At 58.7% G+C, this 15,146-nt stretch overlaps 1 protein-coding gene across 3 annotated transcripts in view; it reads right to left on the bottom strand.

Moving 5' to 3' along the window:
* Positions 1-6: 6 nt before the first annotated feature.
* Positions 7-15,146, bottom strand: part of ELN (elastin) — a 32,154-nt gene continuing 17,014 nt past the window's right edge. For 2 of the 3 annotated variants that reach the window (XM_024747174.1, XM_024747173.1), the window contains 22 exons: positions 14,689-14,742; positions 13,201-13,281; positions 13,056-13,115; positions 12,291-12,473; positions 11,069-11,122; positions 10,369-10,482; positions 10,113-10,151; positions 9,840-9,923; positions 8,931-8,981; positions 7,860-7,955; positions 7,717-7,776; positions 7,061-7,165; positions 6,346-6,384; positions 4,870-4,941; positions 4,725-4,784; positions 4,348-4,416; positions 3,781-3,819; positions 3,515-3,568; positions 3,105-3,149; positions 2,688-2,717; positions 2,016-2,066; positions 7-892 (listed from right to left, as the gene is read on the bottom strand). In XM_024747174.1, coding sequence (XP_024602942.1) covers positions 849-892; positions 2,016-2,066; positions 2,688-2,717; positions 3,105-3,149; positions 3,515-3,568; positions 3,781-3,819; positions 4,348-4,416; positions 4,725-4,784; positions 4,870-4,941; positions 6,346-6,384; positions 7,061-7,165; positions 7,717-7,776; positions 7,860-7,955; positions 8,931-8,981; positions 9,840-9,923; positions 10,113-10,151; positions 10,369-10,482; positions 11,069-11,122; positions 12,291-12,473; positions 13,056-13,115; positions 13,201-13,281; positions 14,689-14,742 — 1,484 coding nt within the window. In that variant the 3' untranslated portion in view covers positions 7-848. The remainder of the gene's footprint in view (positions 893-2,015; positions 2,067-2,687; positions 2,718-3,104; positions 3,150-3,514; positions 3,569-3,780; positions 3,820-4,347; positions 4,417-4,724; positions 4,785-4,869; positions 4,942-6,345; positions 6,385-7,060; positions 7,166-7,716; positions 7,777-7,859; positions 7,956-8,930; positions 8,982-9,839; positions 9,924-10,112; positions 10,152-10,368; positions 10,483-11,068; positions 11,123-12,290; positions 12,474-13,055; positions 13,116-13,200; positions 13,282-14,688; positions 14,743-15,146) is intronic. The other variant, XM_024747175.1, reaches the window with a different exon arrangement.

Genomic DNA, 15,146 nt, shown 5'->3' on the forward strand with positions numbered 1-15,146 from the left:
GACCCAGTATGCGAGGGAGATTCCTGCTGCCCCAGTCGGGACAGCCCCTCACAACCTGGGCTCGGGGCCCCTACGTAGGGGTGTATGTGGTAGGGCAGAGGCAGGGCACAGGCTGCCATGACAGGTTAATCGAGTTGATGGTAGGGGCGCCCAGCCAGCTAGCGGTGCCGGGCAGCCAAATGGGGACCAGGACAGATGGACGGATGGGCATATGGGCGGATGAATTCCACAGGAGCAAGAGGGCTATTCCCAATGGGGGGAATCTTCCGACCTGAAGGTGCCCCAGACATGGGGAATAGCCATTGGTAGGGGAGAGGGGGCCAAGGGGGCCAAGAGATGGTGTGACCGAATCCAGCTTGAGGGTTTCGATGCTTGGGTACCAACTGGACTGCAGCCAGAGGTGGGTCCTGGTGGGCAGGGGGAGGTGAGACTGCCCAGGGAGTGTCTGCACCATCTTCAGAGGAGCCCCAGGGAGGGGTTCCCTGAGGGGCTGTCCTTCCCTCCTCCCTCCCCGCAGGGAGAATGAGAGCACCAGTACGTAGCACCAAGTTCCCCTGGAGATGGAGTGTGTGGAGGGAGAGCTCCTGGGTGGGAAGGGGGTGGGGGCAGGGGCCAAGCCCACGCACCCCTTGCCTCTGAAGGAGGGGGCTTCCAGGAGCTCACTTGGCCATCACTCTCTTGTTTGCTTGCCCTGTGGATTTCCAAGGCCACCCTGCCTGCCCTGTTCCCTCCTGGGGTGGGAACTTAGGAGGGGGCATGGGATGGGGGGGGGTCACAAAGGGTTTACATTCTCCACCAAGCAGTAGCACCAACGTTGATGAGGTCGTGAGTCAGGGGTCCTGGGAAGCTCACTTTCTCTTCCGGCCACAGGATTTCCCCAGGCAGGCCCCAGCTAGGTGCAGGGAGGCACACGCAAGGGTCAGTCTTGGTTGCTTCTCAAGCCCTTGCCCACTCCCCCCAACTCCAAGCTGTTCTTAACACCCACATCATCACAGCGGGGGACAGAGGCTCCAAGAAGCCACGGGAAGCCTGGACACGACCCCAGGCCACTCTCTGAGCTCTTCGGCTGTACAAACTCCCACCGAGCAGGTGGGTGGTAGCAGGACTCCTGCCCTCTCGGGCGGAGGGCCTGATGGGTCAACCTTATTTCAAATCATCAAGGCACAGAAGTAGGGCCTGGGGTAGCGCCTACCCCCGGGGGAGCGAGATGTGGCTCATTACTGCCACCTGGTGGCAGTGAGCACCATCTTTTTCTCTCTGTGAAGCTCATCCAGGGTGTTTGTTGGGAAAGAAAGCCAACAAAAAGAGAGCTTGTGTGACAGGGCCACAGGCACCAGCTGGTGCCTGACTGAGAGCTGGGCGCCGTGGACGAGGTCAGGCTGCCCTTGCCTCTGCCTCTCCCTGCCCTGGCCTGGGCTGTCTCATCTGCTCAGTGGGAAGCAGGTTGGGGGGTGGAAAGGGGATCCGTAGCCTGAGCTGGGCACAGGTGCAGAGCTGGGGCTTCTCTGGGTCTCTTTTGGGCATCATTGGGAAATGCCTGGGGGGTGGTGATCAGACCCCACCCCACACACTGCCAGAGACACATCTGCATCTTGGAGCAAGGGTGTGGCTCTGGGCCGCCTCTGCCCACCCTGCCGGGTCCACCCCTCTTATCCCCTGACTCCAGGGCTCAATTTTTTGTCACCTCCATCCTCTCTCTCCTTCTCTGCCCCCCCTCCCAGCCCCTCGCTCCTCCCGCAGGGGCAGGTGTGGGTACCAGGGAGGGAGGGGCGGCCAGGCCTGGCCTGGATGAACCTGGAGGGTCCTGGGCCCACTCTCAGCTCTGCGTGTCTGTGTCGCAGGTAGAAGAAGGGGCGGGTAAGGTGTCCAGCTCTGCCCCAGCCTCCCCACTCCCTGCCAGGCCTCGTCTGACGTGCTGCCCTCTCTCCCAGGCTGATGGACCCCATCACTCTGCCTCTGCCCAACACCCACCCCCTCACCCCCCGCCCACTTCCAGGGGCTGAGTCTCTACTCACCTTGGTATCCCAGGGCTCCCAGGGCCCCTCCATAGAGCTTGGGAGGTTTGCCTGTGGAGGGAAGGCCGGGATTGGGGAGGAGGCCAGGCCTTCCCTCCGCTCCCAGACAACCCCCCACCCGGCCCCTCCACGCGCCTCCATCTTGTAGCAGCGGATTCCAAAGGCCTCTCTGACCCCGGCCCGACCCTCCTGTCCAACCTCGCTCCTTGCAGATGGCCTGCTGCCTGTGGAGGACTGAGCAGCTCTGCGGCACCTTCTCCCACCACAGTCAGACCCTGGCCACGCTTCCCGGGGGCAGCCTTACGCCCACTGACAGGCTCCAGCTCAGCCTCCCTGACCGCCTGCTTGAACAGGGCTTGTGCTTCCCTACAGTTTCTTTCCTTTTCTATGGGACCTTGTCAACCTCTCTGGTTAGACCCTGAGACCCGGGCTGCCCCAGGTCCCTGTCTCACTGCTGGTGCCCAGTCGAGTGCCCGGCTGGGAGCCCCAGGAATCAGGGTCCCCATATCCCCACCTCCCAGGGCTGACTTCAGCTTCTGTGATTCCCCGTGGGGCTCCCTCAGGTCCCCACGCCCAGGGCCAGCCCAGGGCCGTGGCTGCACTAGCCACTCCCTCAGCAGGAGCTCAGGGCCCTGCTTGAAACGGGGCCCCTTGTTCTTATGATAGACTCACCGCCAACTCCCAGGCCCCCGGCTCCGCCACCTACAAGGCAAGGAGAGAGGTCGTGAGTGTGCCCACCTCTGGGGTGCCCACCAAGCCCTCCCGGGCAGCCTGGGCCTCATCTGAGGGGAGGGCCAAGTTCTGGGCTTGGCTGTTGGAAGACCTTGGCTCTGCCTCTACCAGTGACTGTGTGACCTTGAGCATGTCCCTGGCACTCTCTGAACCTCAGTTTGCCTCATATGAACGTGGTGTGTTGGAAGAGCTGATGCTCCCTGGCTTGGCACGGGAGGGAGAGGAGAAGGGGAAACCCAACTCTGTGCAATCTGAGGGCGCGGGGTACCCTTCGGGTCCTGGCTCAGCCCTTCTGAGCAGGAGATGAACCAGGGAAGGAGGAAGGATGGGGCCCAGGGCAGGGGAGCCTGGTCATACCTGGGAAAATAGGAGACAGTCCGAAGCCAGGCCTTGCTGCGACACCTGCAGGAGGGGTTTGGGGTTGGTGGGGGCAGGGCCCACCTATTGCCTCTCCGACTAGAACCACCTCCTCCCACTGCCCCCTACCCCCTGCCGAAGCAGCTTTCTTAACACAGCTGGGCCCCTCCTGGCATCCGGGGATGCAGCTCCATAGCCTCAGCTCGTCGGCCTGGTGTCTGAGTCACATGTGTCCACCTGACCCTGAGGCCTGCCCCTCTGCCCAGGATGCCTCCTTTCCTGGACTGTCCCCTCCACCCTCTCTCTGTGTCCCTGTGCCAGATGCAGCTTCAGAGCCCCAGCTGCTAGGCAGCCAGGCCTCCTCCAGGGCCAGCCAGAGCTGAGGATTTCACAGCAGAGGTGGTCCCTACCTCCAACTGGGAATGGCCTGGCGGCGCCTAGGAAACCTCCAAGGCCAGCGGCACCTGAGAAGAGGCCAGATGTGGGTGAGGACGAGCCACAGTTTAAGGGACCCTGAGCATCCCCTCTGGCATCTGGGGTCAGGGATCTCCTGGATGGGCCTTCAGGGGTATTGTGAGCAGGACTGAGGCCTGCGCCGGGGCGGGGACAGGGCAGTGGGGGTGGGGTCTAAGCAGCCTGCAGGCCTGGGCAGGGGGAGGTATCGGGAGCAACTCACCAAATTTGGCTGCTTTAGCAGCTGCAGCTGGGGGCACACCTGGGGAGATGGCGAGCGTGAGAGCCCAGGAATATCTCCTCCCTCCCCAAGTCATGTCCCCCTCCTGACCTGCCCACCGATCTGCCATCAGCCTACTGACTCATCCTTCCACCATCCCTCCACCCCACCTTCATCCGTCCATCTTTCCAGAAGTCTTTATTAAGCTCCTACTGTGTGGCCAGTCTTGTGGAGTACACGGGGTAAGAGACTTCAGGCCAGGTCAGGTAGGGAGACACAATGATGACCCGAGAGAGAGAGAAATGTTACCGTAAGGTCCACCATGATGGCAGAGACTTTGGGAAAGTAATTTCCCTCCAAGCTTTGCTTTTTCTTCTCTGGAAAATGGGCATATCCATCACTACCCTAATGAATTCCCACTTGAGGCGGTGAATTGAAAGAGAGGGAGAGTACGGGGACACGCAACTGCAAGGGGCAGCCCTCGCCAAGCCTGCTCAGGCCCCTGCCAATACTGCAGGAGCCCAGAGAAGGGGGCGGCCATGCACTCACTGATTCCAGAGTACCCCTTACCTCCAAGGCCCCCAGCCCCTGGGACAACTCCAAGTCCTCCGACTCCGAGCCCACCGACTCCCCCCAACCCTGAGGAGAGAGCTGTGCATTAATCCCCGCAAGTGAGAGCAGCTGGTCTGTCCGCGGTGGGGTGCGGGAGGAGGTGGGGGGTGGGGTGGGGAGATCATCCCAGGACCCAGGTGGAGGCTGAGCCCCCGGGGCCTTGGAGGGTTAGTGGGGCCAGGAGGTGGGCCGGGGCCCTGGGAGACGATGCCCCTGAGGGCCTCAGGGACAGGTCAGGGAATATGCGCTCCGTGGTGCGTGGTCAGAGCCGAGCCCCTCCCCTCCCGTCAAATGCTAGAAGCCTGGCGGCAGCCCCCCCTCAAGCCTGTGCTCACCAAATTGGGCGGCTTTGGCAGCAGCTTTGGCGGCAGCAGCCGCAGCATCGAGTCCGGCTCCTGGGGACACAGAGGGGGCTCAGGGAGGGACTCTCCATGGGTCAGTCTCCCTCCATGCCCAGCCTGTCCCGGGGTTTCAACTCACCTGCCACACCACCTGGGACACCGGCTCCACCAAGATCTCCAAGCTCTCCAAGGGCCCCGACCCCTCCCGCTCCTGTGCAGAGAGGACAAAAAGTCAATCCTCCCCCTTCTGAAGGACGGGGTCTCCCGGCCCCAGGGCTACTAGGCAAGTAGACAGGTGGCTGCGGCCACGTGACCTAGTGGAAGGCGTATTGGACAGAAATCCATAACCAGACACCCGGGTCTGAGGTCCGGTTCTGCTCTGACGCATCGGGCAAGGGCACGCCCCTTGAGCCTCAGCCTGCCTGTCTCCTCTCCTTCCTCCCGGGCTGGTGCTGGGACCTGCAGGTGGTCACAGTGGTGGCTGTGGCCACAGGCTGCCAAGGGTGGAAGCCTAGTCTCGGGTCCTGACAGCCCTGGGTTTGAATCTGTTTTCTCCACTCATCATAGCCGTCACCTCTCTGAGCCGCAGAGTTGCATCTTTATAAAGGAGATGATGATCCTTACTCCTGCTCACCTGTAGGTGTTTGGATAGTGAAAGGACCTCTGAGTGTGAAGCACTGTCCAGTACAGAGCTGCCAGTAGCAGCAGCAGCAGGAGTTATAGCTAGCGCTTTAGGGGGACACTCATGGTCCGTGTGCCACACTTATCAGACCGCTCCGGGCAGCAGGAAACGTAGGCACTAGTAGCCCCATTTCGCAGATGAGAAAGCTGAGGCACAGCGGTGGTTAAGCAATGTGTTCACGGTTTCATGGGCAGGAAATGACCTCGGAGCCAGAGGCCTTAACTGCTCCGTTTCCCTGGCAATGGCTGACGAACTCAGGCCAGCAGAGCCGCCAGCAAGGAACAGGAGAGGGGCCTGTGGGTCATCAGGCCCGCCGTGGGCGGGGGGCTGAGGAAGCTGGGATTTTCCGAGGTGGAAACTGGCCCCACGTGGACCAGCCAGGCCTGGTTGGCAGTTCCCTGGCGGAGGCCCCAGCCCAGATCCCAGGAGGCCAGGAATGCAGGGGGACATAGACAGTGTGGATCTGGCCAGGCAGGGCTGCCCGAATGCCAAGTGTAGGGGGAGGGCAGGTCTGCCACGTCCTTGTGGCTCGTGGCGGGCGCAGTCATGCTGACAGGGAGGCAGGGGCCCAGATGAGGAGTCCTGGCTTTGCTGGGACAACAGCCCTGGCCCCTCCCTGGCCTTGGGCCCCATGAAATGGTCAGGGCCTGAGGGGTCTTAGGGACCATGGTCCTCACCAAAGTGAAACTGCCCCCAGGGGGGCTGGAACTGTGAAGGGCGGTTTTGGTTGTCCCGGGGCTGGAGGCACGCTAGGCATTTAGTGGGCAGGAGCCAGAGTCTGCTGAACCATCATTGATGCTTCCTAGAAACTGCCTTTTTCCATCCTGACCATCCCAGCCCTGCGCTGTAGGCTCCAGGCATCGGGCCCTGGCCCAGGGAGAGGGGAGCCGGGTGACCAGGTGCTGTCAGGGATGGTGTGTGGGGTGCACTCACCATACTTGGCAGCTTTAGCTGCGGGCAGGGCTCCGGGTACTGCGGAAAAGGGCAAAAGGAAAAGTGGTCAGCAGCTGAGCTCTGTGCCTGGGGATTCTGCTTCCTCCAGGGAGCCCTCCTTGACTTCCTCAGCCTTCTTTGCTTCTCTCAAAGCCCTGAAGCTGTGGCTCTGCAGCCAGGAGCTCACCCAGCCAAGTACAGAGCTTCAGTGTCTAACTGTGCCTCTACCAGTCTGGTCTGTGGGTGCTCGAGGGCTGAACCGTGCCTCCTCCTTCCATCTGTCCCCTCCTGTCTCCTCTAGGCCCGGCATGGTCTGCCTGAGGGTGGACACAGAGCAGGCTCAGTAACTAGCAGACGAAGAGCTAGAGTTCCTAGTGGCCCTCTTGCCACAGCACACTGCTGAAGGGGAGCCAGGCTAGCCCACACACACCACTGACCCCAGGGACCTCCAGCCTCCTTCCTTGGGTGGTGGGCTTCTTCTCAGTTTGGAGCCCTGGCACCCTTCAACTGAGGAGACAGAAACTCTGAAGTCTGGCAGAAGAGGACCTTTTGCCTGGCCTGCCCGCATCTGTTACCCCAGTTGTCTCTAACTGCTCAGGAGAACATAACGGGGAATTTATTGCATATCTCTGAGTGGAGGGGACAGGCTGGGAGGAGAGGTCTCCCTCCTCTGAGGTCAGGGGCGTTTCTGTTCAGCCCCTAGAAGGCCCCTCACCTGCACCTGCCCCAAATCCAGGAACTCCAACACCAACTCCAAGTCCGGGAACTCCAACACCGGCTCCAAACCCGGGAACGCCGGCAGGAAGCCCAGCGGCGGCCCCTGCGGGAGATGGGGAGTGGGGTGGCGGCAGCAGGCAGGGAACAGGCCCTTTTGGGGGTGTCCGGCTCAGGGAGCTGAGTCAGACCCCAAGGAAGGGGCCCAGACCTCCTTAATCTGCCCTCTACGCTGCCACAAGAATGGTCTTCCTAAAACTCTCACTGACCACCAAGTCCAGCCCTTCCCCAGGCTGGCATTCAGGGATACACACTCTGGACACCACTGCCCTTTTTAGCCTAACCTCCTGTTCCTCCCTTTTGGATGAACTCATTGGATTCTCCTAACAAGCCTCTGTGACAGGTGCCATCGGTACCCACACGGGAGGACAGGAAACTCAGAGGTCACTCAGCTAGTGTGTGGCTCACAACTCGAACCCAGGTCTCCCTCAGGCCAAATCTGCACTTCCACTCCCTCTGTCTGCCGCCTTGGGAGCCTCACGAGGCTGCAGGGCAGGCCTGAGATATGGCATGTCCTGGGGTCCAGTTTAGGCTTGGATCACGCCGGGCCAGGCCTGGGCTTGTGGGGTGAGGAGAGAAGGCAGGCAGGGCACTCACGGAACTGGGCTTTGGCGGCCGCCTTAGCAGCGGATTTGGCTGCAGCTGGGGCCCCTACTCCTGGGAGGAGAGAGAGGGGGTTCAAGGACGGCACCCGTGGAGCATTCGGAGGCCCCTCAGGCCCACTTGCTCACAATGCTTACCTATGACACCACCGGGGCCAATGCCGACACCGGGACCCACGCCGACTCCGGGACCCAGACCGACACCGGGACCCACACCGACACCCGGGACTAACCCTGCAAGACAGAGAAGAGCTCATCCTTAACCAAGTACTGATCGAGGAGGGCAGAAGCTAATGGAAGGAGCAGCGGGCTGGAGGTCAGGAGCCCTGGGTTCTTAGCTGAGCACAGACTTGCTGTGTGACCTTGGACAAGTTACTTTCCCTTGATGGGCCTCAGCTTCTTCATCCCTAATATGAGGTCTGGGCAGGATCAGGAGTTCTTAAACTTTGGAGTTACAAGGGCCCCTTTGAGACTCCTGAGGGTGAGGGAGGCAGACTTATGTAGTAAAGGGAGCTCTGCAAGACAGGCAGGACTGGCTTCCAAACTCAGCTCAGCCACCATTTAGCTGTGTGACTATGGGCAAGTCTCTTAGGCTCTTGGAGCCTCAGTTTCCACATCTGTGAAATGGGCATAAGGGTACCAATTTCATAAGGCTGGTGTAATGATTACCTCAGCAAATGATAGCTTTACAAAAAAGGGTTGTTCGTCATATGTGAGTTTGGGGGTCAGCAGACCTGAAGTTAAGATTTCTCTGGCTCTAAAGTGAGCTGTTTTGCTATGCCATACTCAGGAAGGTATGGGAACCTGGGGCTGCCGGGGTGGCCCTCAGATGAAGCAGGACATGGAGAACCTTGTCAGGGAGCAAGAACATGGCTGTCCCTTGGGGTGGGTGGGAGCCCAGAGGAGCCCAGCATTTGTTCCAGAAGCAGGGCAAGGCCCCAGCTGGACTGGGAGGCAGCAGTGGCTTTGGGAAGGGTAGGGGGTGTGTTCTGGAGGGCTCGCCAGCACCTGTTCTCACTTCGCCTTCCTAATCAGAAACTTCATCCACACCCCTCAGAGTGGTCAGATGAGCCAAAAGCTGTGAGGAAGGCCCACGCCCAGAACATGACAGCCTAAGGAGGGGGGTCTGCCAAACCCCAAAGCAGGGTCACAAGAGAGCAGTGCTCTAGGCTGAGGGTCGAAGACAGGACTTGCAGGGGGCTCACTTACCGAACGGGGCTGCTTTGGCGGCTGCTTTGGCGGCTGCAGCTGCCTGGATCCCTGCCCGTGGAGATGTGAAGAGTGAGGAGTGGTCCCCAGCATCCCTTCCCCCTCTGACCCACCCTCCACGGTGGAAAGGCACCTCAGAGACCACCTCTAGGGAACTGTCCCCCCACCCAGGAAACCCAGCGTGAGGCAGGCCCGCTCTCAGATGGCCCACCGGCCGCCCTGGACACGTCCCTTCCCTGAGAAGCAGCTCTGAGACTGTGGCCTTCTAGCTCTGCCCATGGTGGAGGGCAGCCCGAAGCTGTCTCTCCCAAACCTCAGTCTAAAAGATTTCTGGAGCTTTCTGCTGAAGGTGATGTTAGTTTTTAAAAATCCTAATCACGCCTGTATCCAAAACTATTAGAGGAAGCACCACATTTCTTGGGGGGAAACTCAAAAGGGGAATTTCCTCCCAGAAAGAAGAGGAAATGCAGAAGAGAAATCTTCTGGTGGGAAAAAAACAATCAAGGAAGGCTGTAAATTAATCTCATTGTAATTCTTAATCTCTTCCCCTTGGAGAAAGAGTGCTGGGGAAACAAAGGCTGACACAGGCCCTCCCACCTGATCAGAAACCACAAAGGCCCCGTGAGGAGTGAACGAGGCCTCCCAACCCTGGTAAAGCAGAGTTCCACTGCCTATTGGGCTGACATCCTGAGCGTCCCCGGGGCAGGTAGGGGAATTGCCGGGTTCACTCAGCAATCTGGAATCCCATGGGGGCTCTTCCCTCCAAACTAAGGGAAATTGCTTTGTCTCTACCCTTGTCTCTGGGCTCAGTCTTGTCATCTGTAAAATGGTACACTTTACATAGGCCACCTCCAGGGTCCCTTCCACGAGATAAGCCAAACCCATGTCTGGGTTGGGGACACAGCTCACCTGGTACCCCTTCAGCGCCTGGCACACCTGGTATTTTTCCGGCACCGGGCACCAGCCCTCCCAGGGCTCCTGCTCCTGCAGCACCTGGAGGGGTGAAGAGCATCCAGCTCTGCCCTTGAAGTGCCCCCTTCTTGGGGGAGCAGAGGGTGGAGGTAGGGGTTGCATAATGGCAGCGTGGTTGTGTATGGACGGGCACCTTTAACGCGCTGGTCTGGGGGTGATAAGCCAGGTACCCGCCCTGGGCGTGAGGACAGGCAGGGCTGGGGCACTTACCGATCTTGGCTGCCTTGGCGGCCGCTGCCTGGGCTGCAGCTAAGAGGAGCCGAGAAAGAAAGAGACTCAGAAACCTTGCTGGCTCTCAGCCAGACTGTGCTGACAGCGCTCTTGCCCCAAAGGCACTGGAGACCCTCCCTGTGCTCTCCCCCAACTCGTCCCTGAGCTCAGTGGTGGAGCCCAGTCTACCCTCCCCCACCCCATCCCCCAAGCCCCTGCCCCATCCCTGTTTCCCCTGCATGGAACTAAGGCTCACGGGAAATGCCAGCCCCAGGAACACCTCCGACTCCGACACCGTAGCCAGGAAAGCCCCCAGCACCAACGCCGCCGTAAGTGGGAATACCTCCAACTCCCACTCCGCCTCTGGCCCCTGCAGAGAGAAGAGAAGCAAGTAGAAAATGATCTCAATGAGAGAGGCTGGGAAGGGCTCTGGGGGACATGCTGGACTGGAGAAGAGGATGCGAGCTTCCCCCAAGTCTGGTCCATGAAGGACAGGAAACCATGGGATACCTGGGTCCACCTCCAATTTCCTCCCTACTGACACCCCGCAGTGTGTCTCCAGCCCCTCTCTTCTCTGAGCGCTTGGGGAAGGGCCTCTTTGTTGAAGATGGAAAGACTGCGCACAGGTCCCCTATCCCCAGCCAGGCTTGGGCTCCTCTGAGAGGGTCCTGACCAGAGCAGGGCGGGTCAGGGACACTGTCTCCACTGGGAAGGCCATACTGGGACTCTCCTATCACCCAGTCCCTTGGCCTCATGGTGGGAGACAACTGGGGGAGACATGGTCCTGGGGCCCAACAGGGCCAAGTCCCAGCTCTGCCAGTGACTTGCTGTGTGACCCTGGGCAAGTCACTCCCCTTCTCTGGGCTGTACAACGGGGACTAGAAGATGACGGTCCTTTAGTTCTGGCAAGTAAAGGCCAGAATAGGGTGGGGCGGAGCTGTCAGCACAGGACTCACCGAATTTGGCCGCTTTGGCTGCTGCTTTAGCAGCTGCAGCTGGTGGCACAGCCCCTGGAGAGATCAAGGGAAACACAAATGCTCAGGACAGAATGGAGCAGAGATGTGCTATATATATCCCTCTGTCCACCCATCTGTCTTTCAGTCCATCTTCTTTCTATCTGTTGAGCCAACACAGAGTTGTCCATCCATTTACCCATACATATCTCCATCAAGCCATCTGTCCACCTGTCTAACCAGCCACCCATTCATCTATCTGCTGACCTTCCCATATGGCTGCCCATTTGTCTATCTTTGGACCTCAATCTACCCACTCAACCACTTATCTCTCTGTCCACCCACACATGCATTTATCCATCCATCTGTGTATCTATCCATTCATCTAAATATCTAACTAACCAACCATTTTGATTTTCTTTTTTTCGCGGCGGCACGTGGGATCTTTGTTCCCCGACCAGGGATCAAACCCTCACCCCCTGCATTGGGAGTGTAGAGTCTTAACCACTGGACTGCCAGGGAAGTTCCCCATCCATTTTGTGTTTGCCTTCTACCCACCCATTCATCTGCTCATTTACCCATGTGCTTATCCATCCATCCATCCATCCATCCATCCTTCTAACAACTTATCTTGTCCCCCACCTGCCTATTCATCTCTCTTTCCATTTACCCATTTATCTCACCATCCACCATTTTACCTATATCTATTTATCCATCCATGTAACCACCCATCCTTGTATCTGTCCCTTCATCCACCCACCACCCACTCTCTCATCCATCAATTTGCCCACTCATCCACATGGCCATTCACCTACCTCTCTAGCTGTCCCTCTGCCCATCCACGCCCCCATCCATCTATCCACCCATCTACCTACCCACCCATCTATCCACCATTTACTGAGCACATATTCAGCTAAGGGCTGGGAACACAGAGATGAAAAAGACATGGCTCCTGCCCCCAGGAGCACACTGACAGCCAAAAGGTAAATTCAAGATGATGCTGGCCGTAGTTAATTAGGAGGTGGTTATATCCCAAGGGAGAGAAGATGACCAACGGTGTGGAGAGAAGAGGATAGAGTGGGGAGGTGTCAGGGAGAATACAGAAGTCTTGGCAATAATTTCAACATCTCTCTCTTACACACACACACACACACATACACACACACACACACACACACAGAGCCAAGCTCCCCTGGTCTACCCATGATGCCCAGGCCCCCAATACCTGGGACTCCAACACCTGGGACCCCAACACCTGGGACTCCAACACCAGGGACTCCAACACCTGGGACTCCAACACCAGGGACTCCAACACCTGGGACCCCAACACCTGGGACTCCAACTCCTGGGATGCCGACTGCTCCTGGGCCAAAGCCTGGCCCACCAGGCACTAAGCCTCCAGCAGCTCCTGTGGCAGGAAAGGATTGTTCCCCTGGCCTGGACCCTGTGGGAACCTCAGAGGGCCTCCAGGGGCACGACTCTGGGGAACTACGGGAGTGGCAGGTCCTGAGTGCAGGATCCCAGGTGAGCGGGCATTGCATCTGCATGGATCCAAGTCATCCGAGAGAAGGGGAGGGAAGTGAGGGAACCCCGACAGAGCTCTAAGGGTTTGGATCTATGGTTGGGAAGAGCGCGATCTAGCTCTAAAGCAGAGTCAGAACGCTCCACTGGGCACCCAGGCAGTTGGCGAAGCAGCTCTGGCTGGCCCTGGGGGTAAAGTGGGAGGAGACAGATGCTCCACAGGGTCCCCGCCCTCTGCTGAGTCAGTCAGTGGAGAGCGCTGGAGAGAGTCTCCCAGGCAGAGTGGCCAGAACGGGCAGAAGCAAGGAGGCATGACGGTGATGCCTGGCGAGGGACGGTGCCCCAGACGGACAAAGGCCAAGTCCATCCAGCCTTATAGGACTAGGGTCTCCAAGGCCCATGCAGAGGCCAGGGCTGGCCGGAGCCCTGGTCCTGCCCCCTGTGGTCCTGCCCCCTGCCCCCCACTCACCATATTTGGCTGCCTTAGCGGCAGCGGCAGCAGCAGCAGCAGCATCTGGAGCCCCGACCCCTGGAGAAAGAGCCACAGAAGGTGAGGCCCTTCCCCTACAGCGTTCTCAAGGACACCCTCCACACCCTGCTGGAATGGACACGACCTGCGATGCCTCCGATGCCAGGAATCACGCCGGGCCCGCCAGGAATGCCACCACCTGGGAGAACTCCGGCTCCTCCAGCACCTGTCAGGAGGGGGATAGTGCAAATGTGGCTCCCAGGGGCCCCTCCCGAAGCCAGGCAGGAGGCTACTTGGATGCTGGTGTTTTTCACGGCGCAATCTCCTCTGGGAATGAGGCCCAGGCGTCTCCAGCTGGGCCGGCTTGGGAAGGCCCCCACCCCACTGTTCCTTGACTCACCCCCAAAGTGTCCATTTCAACACCCTCATTAAGGGACTTGTATGTTTTCAGACAAATCCCATTCTAATCACTGCCACATACTGAGAAACCACAAGCGGCCGCTCCCCGGGCCAGGGGGGCCCCTGCAAGAATGTTCAAGACTTCCTCTCCCTGTGTTCCGAAGACGCGGCCAAGTTTGTAATCCAAGCGCCTGGCTGCCTAGCTCTGGCAGCCCCTTGCCGTCCCACTCTCCTGCTCCCACATTCCAGCCATCCCCTCCAGCCTTGGGGGCTTGGAGGGAGGGCTTGTGGGGCCTCCGTGGGGCAGGCCTCCAGCTCAGTGCTACAGGCTACAGGAAGGGCTCCCCTGGGATTGGGGTAGAGGTGAAGACTTCACCACCCATGATCTGACGCTGAACTGGGGAATCACCTGGGACAGGGGGACAGATGCCCACTTTGCTCCCCACGTGGGCATAGAGAAGGCCATGCCACATCTACTAACCAAGGGATCGTGGGCTTGAGGAGCTAGTTAAAAGTTTTATAGTGCATATTAAATTGATATTAAACTATTAAATTGTTTAAATGCTCATATAGGTACCACCTAAAATTATCATTCTAACCACACTTTTACCCATTCCCTCCTATTTTAACCACATGGCAAACTCCACCTATATTTTAAGGCCTGAATCAAATATTCTCTCTGAGAACGCTTCCTGATTATCCCCAGGTAGAAACAACATCTCCCTCTTGACTCCCGCAGCAGTGCCAACATTCTCCAGCAGAGCTCTTAACTGTCCCCGGTCTCTGAAATGGATGGATGGAGGGAGGGAGGGATGGATGAATGGATGGATGGGTAGATGGATGGATGGAGAGATAAATGTGTGGATAGATGGATGGAAGGATGGATGGATGGGGGGAGGGATGGACTCATGGATGGATGGATGGAGGGAGGGACAGAAGGAGGGAGGGATGGATGAATGGATGGATGGAGGGATGGGTGGATGGATGGAGGGATGGATGGAGGGATGGAGGAATGGAGGATTGGAGGGTGGAGTGAATGGATGGATGGAAAAAAGAATGAATGGGTGCATGGAAGAAGAGAGGAACGGGTGGTGCTGCAAAAGTTGGATAAATGGGGGTGGAGTGGGGAGGGGCCACCTTAGTTAGTTATCTGTGAGGAAGGCTCTCCGTGGTAATAGGGGTGGAGAGGCTGGGGGGCTGGCAGCTAGCAGGCAGGGACTCCAGGCGTACTCACCAAGCTTTGCTGCTGCTTTAGCTGCTGCTGCTGCTGCCGCCTGTGCGCCAACCCCTGGGGGAGAGGAAGGAGAGAGACTCTGGAAAATGTGCCCCTGCATCTCCAGAGCCCACCTATTCCAGCCCCAAGGAAACCAACTGGTTCGGGGCTTCCCTGGTGGCGCAGTGGTTAAGAATCCGCCTGCCAATGCAGGAGACACGGGTTCAAGCCCTGGTCCAGGAGGATCCCACATGCCGCAGAGCAGCTAAGCCCATGCACCACAACTGCTGAGGCTACGTGCCACAACTACTGAAGCCCGCACACCTAGAGCCTGTGCTCCACAACAAGAGAAGCCACCGCAATGAGAAGCCCTCGCACTGCAATGAAGAGTAGCCCCCGCTCGCCGCAATTAGAGAAAGCCGCGCACAGCAACAGAGACCCGACACAGCCAAAAATAAATAAATAAATAGATTTATAAA

The sequence above is a fragment of the Neophocaena asiaeorientalis genome, unplaced genomic scaffold (assembly GCF_003031525.2).
Source record: "Neophocaena asiaeorientalis asiaeorientalis breed wild unplaced genomic scaffold, Neophocaena_asiaeorientalis_V1.1 scaffold607, whole genome shotgun sequence".
NCBI lineage: Eukaryota > Metazoa > Chordata > Mammalia > Artiodactyla > Phocoenidae > Neophocaena > Neophocaena asiaeorientalis.